The sequence below is a fragment of the Geotrypetes seraphini genome, chromosome 14 (genome assembly GCF_902459505.1).
Source record: "Geotrypetes seraphini chromosome 14, aGeoSer1.1, whole genome shotgun sequence".
In the NCBI taxonomy this organism is placed as follows: domain Eukaryota; kingdom Metazoa; phylum Chordata; class Amphibia; order Gymnophiona; family Dermophiidae; genus Geotrypetes; species Geotrypetes seraphini.
Genome location: NC_047097.1, coordinates 26,580,053 through 26,602,492, shown reverse-complemented (window position 1 = coordinate 26,602,492; position 22,440 = coordinate 26,580,053). Strand labels below are relative to the sequence as shown.

Genomic DNA, 22,440 nt, shown 5'->3' with positions numbered 1-22,440 from the left:
AAAGGGAAAACATGGGAGGAGAGACGGGCGGGACAAATGGAAAGCGAGCCAATGAGAGCGAGGAGAGGCGGGGAGGGACTAGGGCAGGCCTAGTTGAGGGGGGCGGGGCAGAAGTCGATGAGCTGCGCTCACGAGGAGTGAAGTCAACCAGGGGGCGGAGCCACGTCGAGAGGCGCCGGGATGACAGCGCGGGAGGGGAGGGGAAAGGGCGTGGCATGGCGAGGGAGGTGCTGCGGAATGGGGCGGCGGCGTCAGCTCCTCTTTCCGCGGATATTGCGATCGGCGGAGCTTCGACGTCCGGGGCGAATGGATGTCGGGAGGCGGCGCTGCGGCTCGCTAGCCTGAGGCTCCGGCGCCGCTCCTCCGGCCTGGCTGCCATGACGGCGTGAGCGGGCCTGGCTCCGCCGCCGCTGACGTCTTCCGCCGGACGAGCGCGGCCTGCGCCATGGCCGCGGCCCCGGGCTCGGGCAGCTCGAACCCGCGCAAGTTCAGCGAGAAGATCGCCCTGCACAACCAGAAGCAGGCGGAGGAGACGCGGGCCTTCGACGAGCTCATGACCGATCTGACCGTGTCCCGGGTGAGCGCTGTGGGGCGGGGGCCCGGCCGGGCGGGCTTAAATCGGGGGCAGATGGTTGCGACAAGTCCCCTGCTGGCCCAAGTTTTGCTCGGGTTTATTTATTTGTATCTCATGATATTAAACAACGGCACTTTAGTTACTTTGTTTATTTATTATTCAATTCTCTATAGCTCGGAACTGTTTACATCAGGTGTGTCAAAGTCCCACCTCCAGGGCCGCAATCCAGTCGGGTTTTCAGGATTTCCCCAATGAATATGCGCGAGATAAGATTTCCATCTCAAGGAGGCAATGCATGCAAATCCATCTCGTACATATTCATCGTGGATATCCTGAAGACCTGGCTCTGGCTCTCGAGGACCGGATTTGCCTACCCCTGCCTGAAAGCACACCACTGGTGCTCCTGCAATAACACTGTCCTATCCAGGGTGTCAAAGTCCCTCCTCGAGGGCTGCAATCCAGTCGGGTTTTCAGGATTTCCCCAATGAATATGCATGAGATCTATGTGCATGCATTGCTTTCAATGCATATTCATTGGGGAAATCCTGAAAATCTGACTGGATTGCGGCCCTCGAGGAGGGACTTTGAGATCCTTGCTCTAGGGCATGGGTAGGCAATTCTGGTCCTGGAGGGCCAGAGCCAGGTCAGGTTAGGTTTTCAGGATTTCCCCAATGAATATGCATGAGATGGATTTGCATGCACTGCTTCCAATGCATATTCATTGGGGAAATCCTGAAAACACGACTGGATTGCGGCCCTCCAGGAGGGACTTTGAGATCCCTGGTTTACATGCATCTATTCAGGTACTCAAGCATTTTTTCCTGTCCTGGTGGGCTCACAATCTATCTAGTGACTTGCCCGGGGTCCCAAAGAGCAGCGTGGGTTTGAACCCACAGCCCCACGGTGCTGAGGCTGGAGCATTAACCACTGCGCCACACTCTCTCTAAACCAGGGTTGTCAGTCCCTCCTCGAGGGCCGCAATCCAGTCGGGTTTTCAGGATTTCCCCAGTGAATATGCATGAGATCGATTTGCATGCACTGCTTTCATTGTTTGCTAACAGATCTCATGCATATTCATTGGGGAAATCCTGAAAACCCGACTGGATTGCGGCTCTGGAGGAAGGACTTTGACACCCCTGCCATAGAGGAAGACAGCAGGCAAGAAAAAGCTAATACAGTACTCTGCCGATAATCACGAGGGTTCCGTTCCAGGAACCCCCGCGCATTTCAAAAAACCGCAAATACGCTTTTTCTCCTGTCAAGGGGCAGAAGAGGTCAGCAAGCAAGCAAAGAAAATCACTCCGACCGCCTCTTCCTGTTACTAAAATAAGGCTACATCAATCCGGAGCTGCTTTGACACGCAGCTCCTGATTGGTGTAGCCCGATTTTAGTACAGGAAGAGGCGGTCAGAGAATACCGCGAATTAGTGAGTCCGCAAATTTGTGGGGAAGCACTGAGCTACTGATGTCGGTAACCAAATCTAATCAGTGTTGATAAAGCCTGAACCCTGTTACTTTCTCAGTTTGCTGATTTTGCTGATTTTATTGCGACGGTAAATTCTTTGTGTTCATTTGAAATTTTAAGACAAGCCACTGTTTACCTCCGTACAGCTATGGAGGTCCATTTGACCTGGCTTGGGAAACATTGGTGACTTGTTCTGTGACTGTTCGTATCAGTTGTTGCTTGGAACAGAAAAAAAACAAAACAGAAATGTCAAGTTTTTTCCTGTCATACATATTGTGCTTCTGTGAGCACACTTTTCTGTATAAAAAACAAAAAAAGGTGTGCATTACTGCTCTCAAAATAATGAACATAGAAAAGTAACAAAAAAAAAAAATCCTGAGCAAAATAAGTTTTTGTAGCACTGAGAGAACCTGATTTATTCTTGTCTTTCTTATAATGTTGTTGGTTAGGTGCCATTGACTAGTGCTTGAGTCCTAGCGACTTGATGAATTGCAGATCTAAAAAGAAATCGGTTTTTCTTTTCTTTTTCACCTGTTGGTACTGAAGCTGAGGTGATATTTTTGGTATGTTGCTGTACAGTCATGTGAAAAAATTAAGACACCCCATGAAGTATTCAGTTTATTCTTAAGAAATGTTCACATATCGATGTCAAATCTTTTTTTTTTTTTTTTTTTAAATCTCTGGAAAAAAAAGAAAGTGAGGTAATTGGAGGAAAACAACAAAAAAGTTCCTTGATTTACTCATGAAACAAAAGATAAACACAAAAAAAATGTGTCTTTTAGCTGAGGAATAAATTAGGACACCCTAATAGCTAGTGTTACCCCCCTTTGGCTGAAATAACTGCAGTGAGATGCTTGTAGCCATCTACCAGTTTCGGACATCGGTCTGAGGAAAGTGTGGCCCACTCCTCAATGCAGAATTCTTTCAGCTCTGAGATGTTTGAGGGGTTTCTTGCATGCGCAGCCCGTTTCAAATCACTCCACACCATCTCAACGGGATTAAGATCAGGGCTTTGACTCGGCCACTCTCCATTTCTTAGTTTTCAGCCAGTCCTTAGTGGATTTACTGGTATGTTTTGGGTCATAGTCGTGTTGCAGGGTCCAGTTCCACTTCAGCTTTTTCTTACAGATGGTTTTGCATGTGCTACACGGTAGAATTCATGGTGGATTTTATGATGGTGAGCTGGCCAGGTCCTGCTCCAGCAAAGCATCTCCAAACCATGACACGTCCACCTCCATGCTTCACAGTTGGAATGAGGTTCTCCTCCTGGAATGCTGTATTTGGTGTACGCCAAACATGTCCTCTTTTCTGGTGTCCAAATAATTCCATTATAGACTCATCTGTCCTTAGAACAGATGTGTGCATTCTCTCTGGCAAACTTCAGTCTGGCCTTGATATTTATCTTAGAGAGTAAAGGTTTCCTCCTTGCACACCTCCTATGCAAGTTAAATTTGTACAGTCTCTTTCTGATTGCAGAGGCATGCACTTTCACATCAACAGAAGCAAGAGCCTGCTCTAGGTCCCATGATGACATTTTAGGGTTTTTGGAGACTTCTTTTAGCATCTTGCAGTCTGCACTGGGGGGTCAACTTGCTTGGACAGCCAGACCTGGGCATGTTGGCAGTTGTTTGGAAAATCCTCCACTTGTACACTATTTTCCAGCCCATGGAATGGCTAATGTCAAATTCTTTCAAGATCTTTTTAAATCCCTTACCAGACTTCTAAGCTGCTACAGTCTTCTTTCTGAAGGCTTCAGACAGCTCTTTTGATCTCACCATGGTGTTCACTCTCTCACCGCAGAAGTCATGAGTACACCAAACTAAATGTCTGAGGTTTAAGAAGGGCAAACCTCCTTCAAAATGCTGAGTAACGATGTTCTAATCGTGTACCTGATGTGATAAAGTGGGAGGATACGTGGGGTGTCCTAATTTATTCCTCAGTTAGAATACACATTTTTGTGGATATCTTTTGTTTCGTAAGTAAATCGAGGAAAACGTTTGTTGTTTATCTGCAATTACATCACTTTCTTTTCCAGAGAAAGATAAAAAAAGAAACAAAAAACCAAAGATTTGACTTCGATATGTGAACATTTCTTAAACTGAATATTTAATGGGATGTCCTAATTTTTTTTCACATGACTGTATACTTTATTATCAGTATTGATGTCATTTGTTACTTGTGTATCTCTTTGGCGTGCAATAACAAATAATTACAAAAAAAAATCTGTGTTATGCTAGTCCGGAAGCATAAACATAATAGTAAACCAAAAATAGTTTACAAAATATAGTTAAAACAATTTTACATTTTACTGTAAACTTAACTTTTTCCCTAAAAACAGGGAAAAAGTGAAGTTTTCAGTAAAATGTGGGGGGTTACAACCCCCCACACCCCCCACAACGCGGCGCGATCTCTATTAAGTAAAGTGGGGGGTTTCCCCCCACTCCCCCCCCCCCCCGTCGGAGCCCTAAAAACAGTAATTTTCTGCGGCGCACACCTCCACGCTGCGCTCAATTGTCTGCGCGCGCCTTTGTCCCGGCGCGCTTTTGACCTGACACCGTTAAATTTCAAAAGAAGGAAGAGAGGAGAAGGGGCAAAGTCTGACAATAGCAGTGGATAGGGAGGGGAGGTTAGGATGGACGGGACATTCAAGTGCGCAAGGTATTTTTCTGCCTCTAGAGCAGTGGTCTCCAACTCGAACCCTTTGCAGGGCCACATTTTGGGTTTTGTAGGTCCTTGGAGGGCCTCAGAAAAAAAAATAGTTAATGTCTTATTAAAGAAATGACAATTTTGCATGAGGTAAAACTCTATAGTTTATAAATCTTTCCTTTTGGCTAAGTCTTAATAATAATAATAATAATAATGTCATTTTATAGCTAAAGAGACATATGATCAAGAAACTGTTTTTTTTTTTTTTACTTTTATGATTGATAAACATACCGAGGGCCTCAAAATAGTACCTGGCGAGTTTGAAACCACTGCTATAGGCTAAGCCTTTTAACACCTGCATTGTGATGTCATAGAACTTTATGGTTATAGAAACATAGTAGCATGATGGCAGATAAAGGCCAAATGGCCCATCCGCAGCATCCACTACCTCCTCCTCTCCCTATTGGCTAAGGCTTTTAACATTTGCATCTCCTTTTCCTGTAGGCCAGTGGTCTCAAACTCAAATCTTTTACAGGGCCACATTTTGGATTTGTAGGGACTTAGAGGGCCGTAGAAAAAATAGTTAATGTCTTATTAAAGAAACGACAATTTTGCATGAGGTAAAACTCTTTATAGTTTATAAATCTTTCCTTTTGGCTAAGTCTTAATAATAATAATGTCATTTTATAGCTAAAGAGACATATGATCAAGAAACGGTTTTATTTTACTTCTCTGATTCTGATAAACATACCGAGGGCCTCAAAATAGTACCTGGCGGGCCACGAGTTTGAGACCACTGGCTTAGAGGATTTATGGTCGGTCAAGGTTTAAGGGATTTGTCCAAAATGCCTAAGAACAGCAGTGGGATTAGAACTCTGCTTCCTTGGTTGGCAGTCCAGTGCTTTAACTACTAGGCTATGGTTCCACCCCATGCCCTGTCAATCTGGAGTGTGTTTAATATGTGGTAAATAGTTTATTTATTTGGTTATATACCCCACCCTCCCAGGAAAGCTCAGAACGGCTTACAAGTTTGCACACATAACAAAGCATGGCATGCATGACAAACATGCTATGGTGTGACATAGCATAATGACAAAACAGGATGGGGAAGGGATTGGGACTTGTATACTGCCTTTTTGGAGTTTTAGAACCACATTCAAAGCGGTTTATTTACAGGTGCATCAAGCATTTTCCCTCTCTGTCCCAGTGGGCTCACAATCTATCTAAATGTACCTGGGGCAGTGGAGGAGCACAGGGAGCAGGGCGGGGTTTGAACCCACAACCTCAGGCTGCTGAGGCTGTAGCCACACTGCGCCACCCTCTCCTGCTTGGCAACTTAGCATGACAAACATAGTATGACAAGCATTGCTAGCGTAGCATGGCAAATCTAGTTTAGATACAACTAGAGAATGACACGGTGGATGTTACCCGAGGCTAGCCACGGATAACCCGCCAAAATGGTGGAGGGAGGAAAGGTGCTCACCGCAGGTACGGGGACAAGGCCATCCAGCGCCCTATGGAGCGGAGAATGGCCTTGTCCCCACAGTTAAGGTAGGGAATGCGCGTGCCCCCCTCCTTCTTCCTACCTATCCACCCGAATCTATCTATCTCCCTCCCTCCCCCTTACCTTTGCGGCGTGTTTTAAGGTTGCAGACTTGTTGAAAGCTGCCGGAGCGTGCGTGAGTGGGCAGAAGCTTCTCCTCTGACGCAACGTCCGGTTGCGTCAGAGGAGAGGCTTCCACCCACACACGCATGGGACTGCACGAACACTCCGGCGGCTTTTAACAAGTGTGAAACCTTAAAATGCGCCGAGAAGGTAAGGGGGAGGGAGGGAGATGCACGGACCGCACGAGGGGTGCCGAAGGGCAGTGAGGTGGCGAGAGGGAAGGGTGGATGCTGCTGGGGCGGTGAAGGGGCCGGTGGGCCGGTGACGGGGACAGATTTTTTTCCCCGTGTCATTCTCTAGGTACCACACTGCCTTTATGAGCACCAGAGGATTCTGAGCTTTGCGGCTGTGTTTTGAGAGGAACATTTTGAAATTCTTGGATACCAGGTTGTTAACTTTTTTTCTTCTGACTCGATCACATCAATGGCTCACAATTCCTTGGTGCTACTTACTGAAAAGTTACGTTAATCAGGTTTTCTATTACGTCTTTACCTATTCCGTTCAAGGTTGGATTGCATTATTTAGTTATTTTAAAACATTTATATTCTGCTACATCCACAGTTCTGAGCGGATACAATTTATGTAAGTTGCATCTACTTAAGGCAAGTTAAAAAAATAAATAAATAAACTTCCCCCTTCTGTCCCAGATGGGCTCACGTTCTAAGCTGAAGTGCCTAGGTAAATAGAGAAAAATGAAGAGTTTTATAAATATATACAAATCTAAAATAAACTAGAACAGGAAGAAGAAAGATTAAATAAAACTCAATTAAATAAAACGCAACAGAAATAAAGCAAACTTAAAGTAAAAACAAGTGAAATAATAAATAAAATCCAGTCAGTCGACGTGGTGGAGCAGGAAGGGCAAAACTCCAATGTAGGCCTCGATGCATTAGAAGAGGTTGGGTCAGTTGCCCAGGAATTTTCAATGGACAATTTGACATGGTCATTCAACAGAGTGATCTTAAATAGTTCATAACTGCGGCTTCATTCGGAGCCTAGGTGCTTTATCAGGGCTTTGCAGAACTCAGCCGCTAGCGCTCATTTCATGTATGAGGCAGAGGCAGCGTTGGGGCTGCTTTTTCTTCTGTCTCGCGAAGCATGGTTTCTGTTGCGCGCTCTTTGCGAGCTTGTCTTATACTGTAGTTTTTTTTTTTCCTTTTCTTCTTTTTGGGCAGGTTCAGTTCCAGAAACTGCAGCAGCTGCGCCTGGCGCAATCCAGAGCTCAATATTACGGAGGTTCCTTGCCAAACGTCAACCAGATCGGCAGCAATGCGGCAGAGTTCCAGGTAATCTTTCCCTGTTCAGGATGCGTTGTTTTGGGACCGGTTAGAAGTTCCAGCGTAAGCCCTCTGTGAACTTTGTTTCAAAATGTCTTGAGTTCTGCTGATTCAGATCTTGGCAAAGCTGTGTAGTACTCCTTGAGAGACTTTGGTATTCAAGTACTGTCTCTCTGCCTATGCTGTGGGACTAATAGTGCCAACTGTGGGTGTAGTTTTATTGAGACATCTGTCCACAAACTGGATAGAAGCCACAACTTCATTTCTCATGGGTATGCCGTCCTTTTCCAAGTTCCACCACTGAGCTGAATTTGCACCTGCAACCTAGAAGGGAAAGGCTCTAGAGCAGGGGTGGGCAACCTATGTCCCGCGTTCCAGTCCTGACCTGCAAGCATCTAAATTCTGGCCCTTTCCGTGCCACCAATGTTTATAGAACTTCTGGTCCACCCTTCCATATCTTTCAGCGGTGCTGCTGTCATTAGCTTTGACAATACCCTCACTTGGTGTCCTGGGTGTCTGCCTTTGATGGCATGCCAGTGGACTCTTTCTAGAAAGACAGACATGTAGAGCTCTGAGGAATAATCACTAAAATGCTCCTTCCTCTGCTTTTCATCATGGTGAAATTGTCCACTGGGGAGAGACAGGAGGAGGGACAACAGACGTCAACCAGTTAGGAAGAGAAGGTACTGGCAATTTGTTGAAACTGTGTTTGTTTTTACAGTGACAAAATCATTGCATGCTAATTGAACTGTTAGTGATGATTATATTACTGTAAAAATAAATACATGTGGCACTGGTAATTTGAAAACCTAATCTTCCTGTACACCAAGTGTAACTGACCTGGTACTCTGGACAGCCCCCATCCCTTCTCTTCTCACCCCCCCCTCAGCCAAACCTCCTTGCTTGCATGCGCAATTCTGACTCCTGATGGTTACCCACCCTTACTCTAGAAATTCAGCGTTTAGTTTTTAAAAAATTTCCATACAGACAGACACCTGCTAACAACTGTGCCTTGATTTGAGAAGCCTTAACTTGGACATTGTGACTGAACTCCTCTGATTTTCAAGCAGCAGTGCAGAATTTTCTAGGGACCGAAAAACAACCCTTAATAATAATGGAGAACCATGCAAGATTTGGGTTGGCTGAGGATGCTAAGGATGCAGGTTCTGAACCAGTGAGAAGGAGGAGAACCCTAGCTATCCTTTGATGTCAACGTCTAGTGACCACAATCAGAATTCAAATTGCATACTCTGTAGAGTACAACAGTTTGTGTGTTTTTTTTGCAGTACAGGCTTAAGAACGGGTTCAATTTTTTAAACCGTTCTTAAGTTGAATTTGTATGTAACTCGGATCCTAGTATTCTTCCCACCTTCTCCAACTCCTTGGGGCCCCTCTTGCATCCCTTTCCATCCATCCCACTGTTCCCTCTCCCCCACTACCACCACATCCAGCATTACTCCATTTTATCTCTCTCTTCCCCATGCACCTCTGTCTCACTCCTCTCCCACCACCATGTCCAATAATTCTCTCTCCCTCCCTATGCCCAACAATTCTCTTCTTTCTTCATCTTTCCTTGTGCATCATCTCTCTTCCCCTCTCACTCAGACACGTAATTCTCCCTTCTATTCCCTCCATTCTGTGTCCCAAGTTCCTGCCCACTCCCTCCTTCCTTCTATCCTTTCTCCGAAGTTTGTGCTCCCTCCCTCCCATGTCCCTACGTGCCCCTCTCTCCCTCCCTCCATTCTGAGCCCCAAGTATGTATCTCCCACTGGCGGGTGTTTACCTTCTGGCCGGCTCCCTCCTCCTTCCAGAGGCAGTTGATTCTCTGCACAAAGCCTTGGGCAGCAGCTCCTATGCACATCCCACGTCTGAGCTAGAAGCCTTCCCTCTGATGTCGGAGGAAGCTCTTCGCACATAAGAAGGAAGTCTTCTGGCTCAGCCGCAGGATGCGTGTAAAAGCACAGAAATGACAGCGGCTGGAAGGAGGAGAGAGAAGGTAAACACCCGCCGGTGGGCGATACATACTTGGGGCACAGAATTGGAGGGAGACGGTGCATTGGAGAGAGAGGGGCACGTTTGGACACCGAAGGTAGAGCAAGATCCCTGTTCGTAAGTCGGATATTCGTAAAACAGGGACTGCCTGTACCTGGGCTTAAATAGTGGTGAGGGGAAAATTAAACCTTGAAGAGTTGAGGATGAACACTGTTGGTGCTGTAGCCCAGTAGATGGCTAGTTCAAACTGATCTGGAAGGTATAAAAAGTAGGCAAAAACAATGAGTGTAAAGAAATGAAAAAGCTGTGGGGTGGGGGATTGTTTGGTTTTGATTTTATGGGACTGCTTTTGGAAGAAATGTGAAAGAGGTTTGACATCAAATGAGTTTGGAGTTGGAAGACTATTTCCTGCAGACCTCTGTCTCGTTCACCTTCTGCTGTTTGTAATGACTAGTAGACTTTGTTTCTTTTATCTTGCTGCCCCCATATGCCTGGAACAAACTACCTGAGTCCGTCACCCTTGTTTAAAAGAAGGCTGAAGATCCACCTTTTTGAGATTAGCCTTCAGCTCATATCCCGATTGCCCTCTGCTCACCATCCCCTCTAACTGTAACCCCTTCCATGGCATCCTGTTTGTTTAGATCAGTGTTCTTCAGCTGCCGGTCTACGGTGCGATCGATGCGGCGTTGTCTTCAGGCCGGCTCCCTCTTCCTCAGTGTTCCAGTGCACAAAGCCATGGGCAGAGTCTCCTATGCGCGTCCTGCGCCTGAACCGGAAGCCTTCTCTCTGACGTCGCAACGTCAGAGGGAAGTCTTCCAGATGAGGCGCAGGACGCGCGAAGAGCCGCTGCATAAAATGGCCAGGCGGGAGCAGGCCAAAAGGCAGGGCACAGCATGGAGGGAGGGAGACAACAACAGTAGGGGGAATGATTTTATGTTTGAATTTAGTGATTGATTTACATCTGCTATCTGTTCAGGAAAAAAATGCATTTGTTTCTTTTCCTCTGGGGTTGTACCGCTTGCAGAGTCTTGCATCTTAGGGTTTGTTTGTATATAGTAGTACTTTTAATTTTTGGTCCCATTTTTGCATTGGGGTTATCTGTTCTGGTAGGAATGAATGTTGAAAAGCATAAAGTGTGCTTTGTGTATTTTAATTTTGTGGTTAATCATTATGTGTTGTTAATACGATTATATTGTGTGTGTGTATAGATGAAAAATGAATGGAAAAAATGGTGTTGCAATTAGTACTATTATGGGGGTGGGGTCTGGGGTGGAGATTGGGTAGAGATGGGCGGAGTCTGGCCCATGACTTAGCCCAGTGTTCTTCAACTGCCGGTCCACAAAATAATTATTTTATTTTCGCCAGTCCATAGGTGTCAAAAGGTTGAACACTGGTTTAGATTATAAGCTTACTTGAGCAGGAACTGTCTCCTTGGTGACATCTGGTAGTGCTCTAGAAATAATAGCAGCTGGATATCAAAGAGAGGATGTCGCTTTCCATTTTGTTTAGGGTTATTTGTAATCCAACCTAGTTTTGGTAGGACTGATACCTCGTGGTCCTCTTTCTACTGCAGTAGGACTAACCCATTCATATCTACAGCCCAGTATTTACTTGGAAGGCATAAAATGGGTTAAGTGGGAGATTTGAAATGACAGCAAAAAATGAGAAAACCCCCACGACAATTGGACAGAAAACGAAGAAGTGGGGACGGAACTCTACGCATCAACCAGGATATTCAAGTAAATAAATATTTATTAGAACGTATAAAAGTCTTTTGTTCAGTACAAATCTGGTTGCAGACCTGACACGGTCCGTATTTTGGCTTTAAAGCCTGCCTTGGGTACAAACACATCTAAAAAATATATATATAAACATTGACGAGTATTGTTAAGAGCAAATATAAAAAGTATGTTAAAAGAAATATATAGTAGTGAATTTTAGTTTTATAGGCAGAGATATCTGAAGTGAGAACTGAATGCATGAACATAAATATATTTACAGTGTATATATGTGTATATATCTATATGTGTACTAGTCTTTAAGCCTGTTACATTAACAGGTGCTAGAATAGATGTCTGTCTGTCTGTCTTTCTGTCTTGCTCCTTGGCTGCTGTCTGTCTGTCTGGCCCCTTGTCTGTCTCTTTCTTTCTTTCTGTCTCTCTCTCTCCCTGGCCCCCTGCCTATCTCCCCGAGCAAACCAAAATTGCTGCTTGCCCCCCAGCACACCCCTCCCCCCAAAGCAGCCCCTTTTCCCTCTCCCCCTCCACTTCTTTCTGTCTGTCTCTCTCCCAGCACCCTGCCTATCTCTCTCTGACCCCCCCGAGCAAGCCAAGATTGCTACCTGCCCCCCCAGCACACCCCTCCTCCCAAAGCAGCCCCTTTTCCCTCTCCCCCCTCCACTTCTTTCCATCTGTCTCTCTCTCCCGGCCCCCTGCCTATCTCTCTCTGGCCCCCCGAGCATGCCAAGATTGCTGCCTGCTCCCCAGCACTCCCCTCCTCCCAAAGCAGCCCCCTTTCCCTCTTCTTTCTGTCTGTCTCTCTCTCCCTGGCCCCCTGCCTATCTCTCTCTGTCCCCCCCCTGAGCAAGCCAAGATTGTCCCCCAGCACACCCCTCCCACCAAAGCATCCCCTTTTCCTTCCTCCCTCCATTTCTTTCTGTCTGTCTCCCTGGCTCTCTACCTATCTCTCTGGCCCCCCGAGCAAACCAAGATTCATGCCTGCCCCCCAGCACACCCCTCCCCCCAAAGCAGCACCCCTCCCCCTTTCTCTCTCCACTTCCCTGTGCAGCAGTAGCAGCCGGACGCCTCGCAGCGCCTCGGACACCTTCCTGCCGTTGCTGTCACTGCCGCACGCCGCAAATGGAACACGGCACGGAAGCACAAATCACGGCAGCAGGGATCATGCCGTTTCAACTGCGCATGCGCGGGTAAGGGTTTTATTATAGAGGATATATATAGTGGAACCTTGGTTTACGAGCATAATTCGTTCCAGAAGCATGCTCATAAACCAATTTACTCTTATATCAAAGCAAGTTTCCCCATAGAAAGTAAGGGAAACTCGCTTGATTTGTTCCACCTCGCTTTTGGCTCCCGCCTCTCTCCGAGAATCTCGGAGAGAACGAGAGCCAGAAGGCCTTGAGCATGCGCAGATGCTCAAGGCCCAGTCGGAGGAGAGACACGATCTTCGGGCACCGGCACCTTCTGTGGATTGGTGCTGCATGCTGGTGCCACATTGGGGGGGTAAGCTTTCAGTTTGGGTGGGCGGGGGATGCCAGTTCACGCAGGGGAGGGGGCATTCATGAGGGGGGGCGATGCCAGTTCGCGGGGGCGGGGGACAGTGTTTCTGGGTGGGGGGCGATGCCGGTTAGCGGGCGGGGGACTTGCAAATTGAGTCAATGCTCGGTTTGCGAGTCACGATTTGCGAGAATGCTTTGCTCGTTTTGCAAAGCACTCGTGAACCAGTGCACTCCTAAACCGAGGTTTGACTGTATATGTATGTGTGTATGTATATCTTTACAAAGAAATAAAAAGAGTGATAGAAAATGAAGTGTGAATTAGGTGGGGAAGGGTCATTGCGGTGGGCAGACTGGATGGGCCGTGGCCCTTATCTGCCGTCTATTTCTATGTATTTCTATGTTTCTATGTGAACCATGTGAAAATAGCAAATCATCTATTCGTTGAAATGGGCCAAATAGAAAAGTGAAAATGTGAAACTTGTAAGTGAAAGATGTTTGTATTACATAAAATGAATTGGTATATTAAGTGTGTGAAACAACCGGAGTGATAAAAAAGTGGGGTAGAAATGTAATGTTTTACCTTTTTTGTTCCTTTTTTCAAAACTGGTCAAATTTTGAGAGCCTTGGCGGAATGTGGTAAAAATTTAAATTGCCCAAAGAGACAGTGTTGTCTTGCTGACAGGCTGGTTGGATTGCTTGGTCATGCAGGCAACAGAACTGAAATTGACCTTTTTTGAGACGGTGGGAGAGGAGAGTAGTGAATCCTCTCTTGACTTTGGTATAATACTCAACCCTGTTGAAACTCATCCAGTTCTCTGTCAGACTAGCAGACTAAAGTTAGTTGGAAGACTTGATACTGAGTCATCATGATTGATGGTAATAGAGCCCTTCTCAAGGATGAGTCTGGCATGTTGCAAGATACTGGTTCATGGTGTAGATCAGTGAATTGCAAACTGTGTGCCAAGGCATAGTGGTGTGTCTCAAAGAGATTCCGGGTGTTCCACGAAGGATTCCAGAATTTTACTTTAATCTTAAATTCCTTTCACAAATATGCTGAGTCCTCAGAGAGACACCGGGGGTGGGGGGGGGGCTTCTCTCCCATTATATTCAAAAAGGTGCCTCCTGAAATGGAGGCACACTTCCAGCAGAGCTTCTGTTACCCTCAGGGTGTTATCGGGCTCCTTTCTTTCCCCCATCACAGTCTGGGAGTCACTCACTCTGTCTCTCGTCAGGGATGTTTTAAAGGAACTTTTTACTTTGGTCGCCTTGCGGGTATAATCGAAAATTGTAGGACATGTACATTAGCTGTTGTAGGGGGATCGTATGATAGGAACTGTTTTGGATGTCCAGCAGAACGGGTTTTATACAGCGATATTGTAAATGTTATAGGGATGGTTAACAAGACTAAGAATGTTATAATGCCCCTGTATCGCTCCATGGTGCGACCTCATTTGGAGTATTACGTTCAATTCTGGTCTCCTTATCTCAAGAAAGATATAATGGCGCTAGAAAAGGTTCAAAGAAGAGCAACCAAGATGGTAAAGGGGATGGAACTCCTCTCGTATGAGGAAAGACTAAAATGGTTTGGGCTCTTCAGCTTGGGGAGGAGATAAGATTGAAGTCTACAAAATCAAGAGTGGAGTAGAACGGGTACAAGTGGATCGATTTGTCACTTTGTCAAAAATGACAAAGACTAGGGGACACTCGATGAAGTTACACGGAAATACTTTTAAAACAAATAGAGGAAATTTTTTTTCGCTCAGAGAATAGTTAAGCTCTGAAACGTGTTGCCAGAGGATGTGGTAAGAGCGGAAAGCTTAGCTGGTTTTAAGAAAGGTTTGGACAAGTTCCTGGAGGAAAAGTCCAATGTCTGTTATTGAGAAAGACATGGGGAAAAGCCTCTGCTTGCCCTGTATCGGTAGCATGGAATATTGCTACATCTTGGATTTTGGCCAGGTACTAGTGACCTGGATTGGCCACCATGAAAATGGGCTACTGGGCTTGATGGACCATTGGTCTGAACATAACATAAGAACATAAGCAATGCCTCCACTGGGTCAGACCTGAGGTCCATCATGCCCAGCAGTCCGCTCACGTGGCGGCCCAACAGGTCCAGGACCTGTGCAGTAATCCTCTATCTATACCCCTCTATCCCCTTTTCCAGCAGGACATTGTCCAATCCTTTCTTGAGCCCCAGTACCGTACTCTGCCCTATTACGCCCTCTGGAAGCGCATTCCAGGTGTCCACCACACGTTGGGTAAAGAAAAACCCTCTAGATGGGGCCCTGAGCCATCAGTTGGCAAGGGAGGAGGGGTGGACGTGGAGATGTGCCGGAGATGAGGAGAGGCACTGGTGCCTGCCTCCAAGATGTTCTCTCGCCAGTCAGCTGGCAGCTTGGCACACAGTTTGCGAAACACTGGCTTAGATGATTGTTTATAAATCTGTGGAAAAAGATGCCTGGTAAAATGTTGAGTCTTTTTCTTTTTTTTTGTTCCCTATGTATGCACCATAGTCTAGCGCTCAAAATGGAATCCCTGAGTACCACCCATGTTGTTCATGTGACAGCTAGAATAGAGAGCGCACGGTTTTTGTTCCCGTGGTGGTTTTGGTATGTTGTTGTTATTTCTTTTCAAAGTTATGTTTTTTATTTTCCCAAAATCACACAGTACAAAATACAAAAAGAAATACAAGCAAACACTTCAAATAATACAATAGCAGCTAAACCTATTCCCTCACTAACTCCCCCTCTGGCATCCAAATATACCTAACTCCACAATGATAGTACACAAATCACGATGCAGAGTATCGAATGCAAAAAAAGTCCAATCCAACAGTCCCAAGCGAAATGAAGACAATTGTTTTTCCCAGTTGAGAGAATCCAATCTTCTGTTTGTGTCGCTCATACCTATACAGTCGCTCAAGGCGACTGTAAAGAGAGGTAAGAGGGGAGAGAGAGAGGAGGTGGATAGATAAGAGGGAGAGGAAGGGGGAGAAAAAGAGGGGAGAGAGGAGGAAGGAAAAGGGAGAGAAGAGAGGGTAAAGGAGATTAAGTATCGAACAGATGGGTTTTTAATTTTCTTCGGAGAATGAAGAATGTAAGAGAATGAAGGCGAGGCCTCTCTCCTGTATGGTTTTTGATTTTTTTTTTTTAATATCCCGTTACAGTGTGGCCTAAACAATCCCTGGAACTAAGGTAGAACTGGCATTGTGTTGCCTTTGTCCTGGAATACGTTTTGCAATGTCTGCTGCCATCTCTGTGGCAAAACTAATTGTAAAAGTCAAGGTTAATCGTGTTTTTTGTTTTTGGGAGGGTTTTTTTTTTTTTTTGTTTCATAGTGCAGTTTAGGAAGTTGTAAATGAGTCAAAACTGTTTTGACTTCTGTTTTCTAATCAGAGTTGTTCAAACAGTCCTTAAAAAAAGAAAAGAAAAAGTGAAACATTTTGTCCCAAGTTTTTAAAAATGAATTCCTTCTTCCCATCTGTGTCAGCGAATGTTGATTGAGAGCACCCAGAAATGTTGCCGTTTTCTTCCTAGCTTTGTCTGGCAATATAGAAGGGTTGGGGGGAAGTTATGAAGTGCAGGATGTACTTTTCATCTCGGCCTCCTTACTCGCAGACACTGTGGTGTTGTAACGGGACATTCCTGATCTCGCTTGTTGACTCTGGCTGTGTCTTTAAGTTACCAAAATGAAACTTGATTCGAAGAATCTGAAATGTGATGACGATGGATAAACGGAGCGGGCATAAAGAAGTTATGATGAATGCTCTCATTTCCTTAATATGTGGGTTTTATATAGGTTACTCCACCACACCTCAAAGCCTAATGGTCAGTGCAGTGGACTGAGATCTTGGGAATTGGGTTCTTTTCCCGCTGCAGTGCCTTGTGACCCTGGGCAAGTCGCTGCCCCAGGTACAAAAAAAACACCTTACATTGGGCTAGATTCACTAAGGCCATGGATCCGATCCGTGAGCGGGGCGCTGATTCACGAAGCACCCTCACGCAAATGATCAGAATCATGTCCCCATCCGACCCGCACGGATCGCTCTCCAGCGATCCTGACACACGAGCAGACCATCTTCTTTGCCTGTAGATGGTCTGTACATGCGCAGGCCCTCTGTGCCCGGCAGAGGTGGAAACTTTTTTTTTTTTTTTTAACTTTTTAATACTTCGAACCTGTGGTTTTAACTTGCTTTAAACCCGCAGGTTAAAACCACGGGCTCGCACTGCGGGGAAGAGCAGGAGAGTCAGGACGGCAAGAGGAGGGGATTCGGGGCAAGTTCAGGGCGGTGAGTCGGGCAGCAAGAGTGATTCGGGGCAGAGATCAGGGCGGTTAGTCGGGGCGGTGAGAGGAGAGTTGGGGCAGGAGAGCAGGATGAATCCAGGCGGAGAGAAGGAAAGCTAGGGACCTCCCTCCACTTCAAAATCACTGAGCTCTGGAACAACCTTACCTCCCCTCTTCGGAACTTGAGCTCTCTCCAAGTTTTCCGCAAACATCTAAAAACCTGTCTTTTCTCAAAAAATGTAAGTCTCCCTCCAACTTAGGAATCAAGGAAACTCTTATATCTTGGCATCCCAAGTCCTCTAAATTTTCTTCCCACTTCTACCTCTAACCCTCTGTTGTAGTTCCTTCCTATTTCTCCTACTGTAAACCGCATTGAGCTCTACGAACGTGGAGATGATGCGGTATACAAACCTAAGGATTAGATTAGATTAGATTAGATGCAATCGGAAAGCATGCGAGCGACTGAATTTAAAAAAAAATGTTATAAACACAGTTATTTGTCAGGTACTAATGCTATTTGCTGCTGAAGCCTTACCATCATGTAAATGTTTTTATGGGATTTTGTCTTTCCATCTTGTTGGATGAATTTGAAAAAAGGCTTTAATAATGATACTGTTGGTTAATGTTTTATTGTGTTTGTTCTGTCGAAACATGTTTTAGCATTTTTAATATGTATGCATAGTTTTTATGTGGTATATAAATTTTTAAATAAATACTCAGATGTGGCGTGCCAAGTTTGACCTTAAATTTCCACCAGAAATTGATTTTATTTTCATTTAAAATATTCCATATTTCTAGATTTTTTTTTTTTTCTTGTTGCTTGAGTTCTAGAGAATCTATTGTATGCCTTTAGCTAGCAGGATTTGGAGATCTCCACCAGCAACCCACCACTGCTTGGTGGGTTTGAACTCGGTTCGGTGGGCCCCTGCCCATCCATGGCTATACCCCTAATTGAAAGAGAGAAGAGGTGAGAATAAGAATACAGTGTGGTAGATCAGGGTCTCTCAACCTGTGGTACGCATACTCTAGGGGGTATGCGGACCGCCTGTTGGGGGTACGCGGGTTGACCGCCGTTGCTGCCCGCTCACCGCCACAACTCCGGAAAGGGAAGGGCCAGGTGTGTGCAGTGATTGCACGCCGCCAGCCCACAAGCCTTCCCCTGAAGTCAATTTTGACATCGGAGAAAAGGTTCTCTGCTTGGCTGGCCCGGACCTTCTCTCTGATGTCAGAATTGACATTGGGGGAAGGCTTGTGGGCCAGCGGTGTGCAATCACTGCACACCTGGCCCTTCCTAAAAACATTTATTTTTCTTGATGCTTTTGAGACCTAAATGCCCTTTTTAGGGCTATGTAGTTTTAATCTATTTTTTTTTGACACCCTCCCTTTTGTCCTATACGTTCTCTTTCTTACTTGATAAATTGTAGTTCTTTCTTTCTTCCCTCTTGTTTCTGTTTGTTTTTAATGTTTTAAATTATGACTGTTGTTTCAAAGGATGTATAATTACTCTATGTTTTTAACTTAATGTTCACCGCCTAGAAGGTCGATTAGGCGCTTTATAAAAGTTTTGAATAAACTTGAAACTTGATGGCGGACCGGGGGGGAAGAGGAATTGGCGGCGGGTAGGCAGGCTTCAGCGCGGCAGGGAAGAAGGGAGGCAAGCAGGCTTCAGTGCGGCAGGGAGGAAGGACAAATTCTGGAAGGCAGTGAGTGGGAGGGAGCACGAACTCAGGACATAGGAAGGAGGGAGGAAGGGAATAAAAAGAGACAATTGTTGGGCCTGAGTGTGTGAGTGAGAGGGAAAGAGATGGTGCACATGGGGAAAGGAAGAGGAAAATTGGGCAGAGAGGAGTGAGGTAGAGATGCATGGGGAATAGAAGGATGAGAGAGATGTTGGTTGGGGATTGGAATGAGGTCTGAAGGAGAGGAAGCATGCGAAAAAAAGAAAGAAATATTGGATGCACAGTCAGAAGGAAGTGCAACCAGAGACTCATGAAATCAAACAAAGGTTGGAAAAATTATTTTATTTTTAATTTAGTGATCAAAATGTGTCAGGTTTTTTTTTTTTTTTTTAATTTTTTTTTTTTTTTAAGTATTTTCAACATATTACCTCCATTTAAACATAATAAGATATGGATTTCACAGAAAATTATACACTATCCAAAAATAATTTTAACCATAAGGTAAATATCCATCTAGTCCACAATTGAAGGAAGACATCTCTTGTAATTTAAATACATGTCAAAAAAATGTGTCAGTTTTGAGAATTTATATCTATTTGTCTATTTGTCTATAGTTGTCTATTTTTCTATTTTTCTATAGTTGTTACATTGCATATTTTAAAGTCATCTGCCTTAACCTCTTTTAAAAACCCCCGAATATAAATGATGATTAACAATTTCTCTGCGTACCGTGTGCTTTGTGTTTAATTTTGTGATTATCATTGTGTGTTAATAAGATTATATTGTGTGTATATGAAAAATGGATGGAATAAATTGCATTATAATTAGTATTATGGGGTGGAGTCTGGGGCAAAGTTTGAGTGGGTTTGGGGCGGAGTTTGGCCGGGGGTACTCGGTTAGTATTTGTTAGGCTTTAGTGGGTACTTGGCTTGGAAAGGTTGAGAAACACTGTGGTAGATTACCAAAGCTAATGATACATTCTGCTTTTCTTCAATGATGAAAGGCAACGCTAAGGCTGTCGTGCCAGCTTCACTTCCTTTCTTGACGCTTATGCAAGACAGGGAATGTGTCTAGTGTTCAGAACTGAGAAAAGGAGACGGCACATAGAAAACTAACTTAAAAGAGACTTCTTGCAACTAGATCACTTTCTTGTTTCCCCTGTGGTTTATTGTGAGTATATGCAACTTTCTTTTGACAGGGTTACTAACTCAAAGTCTGATAATTAAATAATTCAGCTGCTAGCTGTGCTGAATGACTAATTTAACGTATGTGCAATATGGAAGTAAAATGATAAATGTGTTCAGTATAGAGTTTTTGCCATATTGGTATATTTACATTTGGCCTAAAGGCTCTATTTGGGAAGTAGATTGTACGAGCTTCATAATTTAGTACCCCAGGATCTCATGTTTCCCCCCCCCCCCTTTGATATGAAATAGATTGAAACCTTTTCCCTACATGCATGTCCACCTTTACCCGACTGGTAGCTGTGTGGATTGCTTGGTAATGCCCCTGATTGTTGGAAATGTCTGCGTGTGTTGAGGAAAGTTAGATCATTATTCCATCAAGAACATTTTTCAGTGTTGGTACAATCCCACTGTGCTTTCCCAGCTAGACGATTGTAATTTGGTTTATCTTGGCATTAAGCAGGGCGGTCTAAAATGACTTCAGTTAATACAAAATACGTCTGCTAAGCTTATTTTCCGGAAACGAAAGTACGATCATGTTTCTCCTCTGTTGAGAGAGCTTCACTGGCTCCCAGGCTGCTTTAGGATCCAATTTAAATGTGCATGTATAATCTTCAAGCTTCTCTATGGAATATTTGATCCTATAGTTCCCTTATATTGGAATACCTTTAGATCTTGTCACTTGAGGAATAAGTTATTTCCCCTCCTCTAAGGGAATTAAATCTGTTGGGAAGCTTAATCAAGCTTTTGTCTTCAAGCTGGTAGAGATTTGTAATGGACTTCTGACTATTAGACTGAAATCCCAGCTACAACTATTTCGTAAAGCCCTGAAAACTCTGCTGTTCACACAATATTTAAACGGGTTAACTACAGTATCAACAAAATGATATTAATACAGCTCTTACTTCTCTCATGCTCTTCTTCTTATGTACTCTAGTCTTAATTACATGTGAACCGAGTCAAGCTCCATTGGGAGATGACCCGGTATATAAATCGAAGACTAGATTAGATTAGATAAGATTTTCAGAGAGGTTGGGGTGGAATCAGCCATCATAGTACATGTGAGCACGAGTGACTTAGAAACTGTGCAAAGGAGGTTATTCTAGGACAAGCAGGCAGTATATTCTCACATATGGGTGATGTCATCCATAGAACCTGGTAATAGAGAATGACACAGGTTCAAATATTTTTTTCCCATCTCCACAGGAACTCAATTTCCCTGTCCTGGTGAGTTTTGTCACTATCCCTGTCACATTCCTGGCTCTGTCTTGTAGAGAGCCTTTCTTGAGGATCTTGGAGACTGGAATCTCTCTCCGCATGGTTCCTTCGTTTCTATCGAAGACGATGTCTATATGCCATGTTAATCAGGAAGTGCGTTTGCTTGGTTTTCAGCCTACTGATTCTAGGAAGCAAGATCACATTTTGAAGAAGTTGGATGTGCGCAGTCCTACGTTATCTGGGGGGTCACAAATGAGTTTCGCTATTCTGACCATCTGTTTGTGCTGACTCGTACTTCTAAGCGGGATGCTCCCACTTCCAAAGGCCACTATTTCATATCTTTTTTAAAAAATTTTATTATTATTATCATTTATTTGTACATCAACAAAAATTATTGAACAGGAAAATGAGGCTGGTCACAATATTAAGTAAATTTAAAATAAATTTACCAAATGTGAACAATTTCAAGAGTTAACTAATACTTAAGCTCAATAGCAGTCCACATTTGGAGAGAGATAATTCAAACTATCAGAAGGAATGATATATTTAGAACATTTTTAAAGAGGAAATTAAAGTAGTGGGTCATCTTCCTTAAACATATGAACCATCAAACAGAATCATCTGGACCCTTGCATTATTGCTCCCTTGCCTTCAAGAAAAAACTGGAACTGTGAGGACTCATAAAAAACATAAGAATTCTGATCTATAAAGACCATACATTAACAGGGGTATCTTAATTGAAATTTAGCCTCTAATCCATTAATATATTTCATCTCTAGGGATCTTTCCTTCTAGTCTGTGTCCATCTTGAGACATCTGGAAAAATAGATATTTTACTATCCAAAAAAAGACTTCTTTCATCCTAAAGAAAGGCGAAGAAGTGCTTCTTTGTCCTGTTAAAAAATGAATGTCACCAAAAGGGTTGTACACAAAATCACTCTTTCCTCTGAAGTTTCCAAGACGTTGGAAAGATCCAAGATGCTTAAGGAAGTAACCTCATTTGAAACAGGAGCTCCTGAGGAAGAGGGTTTTTTTAGCAGAAACCGGCAAAAAATATATTTTCTGAAGAGGTGGAAGCTCATTTTCAGGGTATTTAAATATTTCCTTTAAAAACTTGTAGAAAAGATCCTTTGGAGCCATTGTGAGTGTTTTCAAAAATTCAAAAACCTTAAATTGAACTGCTTGGTATGATTCTCAAAATTCTCCACTTTTCTTGATAAC

The 22,440-nt window shown here is 44.2% G+C and overlaps 1 protein-coding gene across 1 annotated transcript in view; it reads left to right on the top strand.

Annotated features, from left to right (window-relative positions):
* The first annotated feature begins 236 nt into the window (after positions 1-236).
* Positions 237-22,440, top strand: part of CRTC3 (CREB regulated transcription coactivator 3) — a 117,312-nt gene continuing 95,108 nt past the window's right edge. Inside the window, 2 exon segments of the mRNA XM_033920196.1 lie at positions 237-577; positions 7,526-7,636. Of these exon segments, the coding sequence (XP_033776087.1) occupies positions 446-577; positions 7,526-7,636 (243 nt within the window). The 5' untranslated portion in view covers positions 237-445.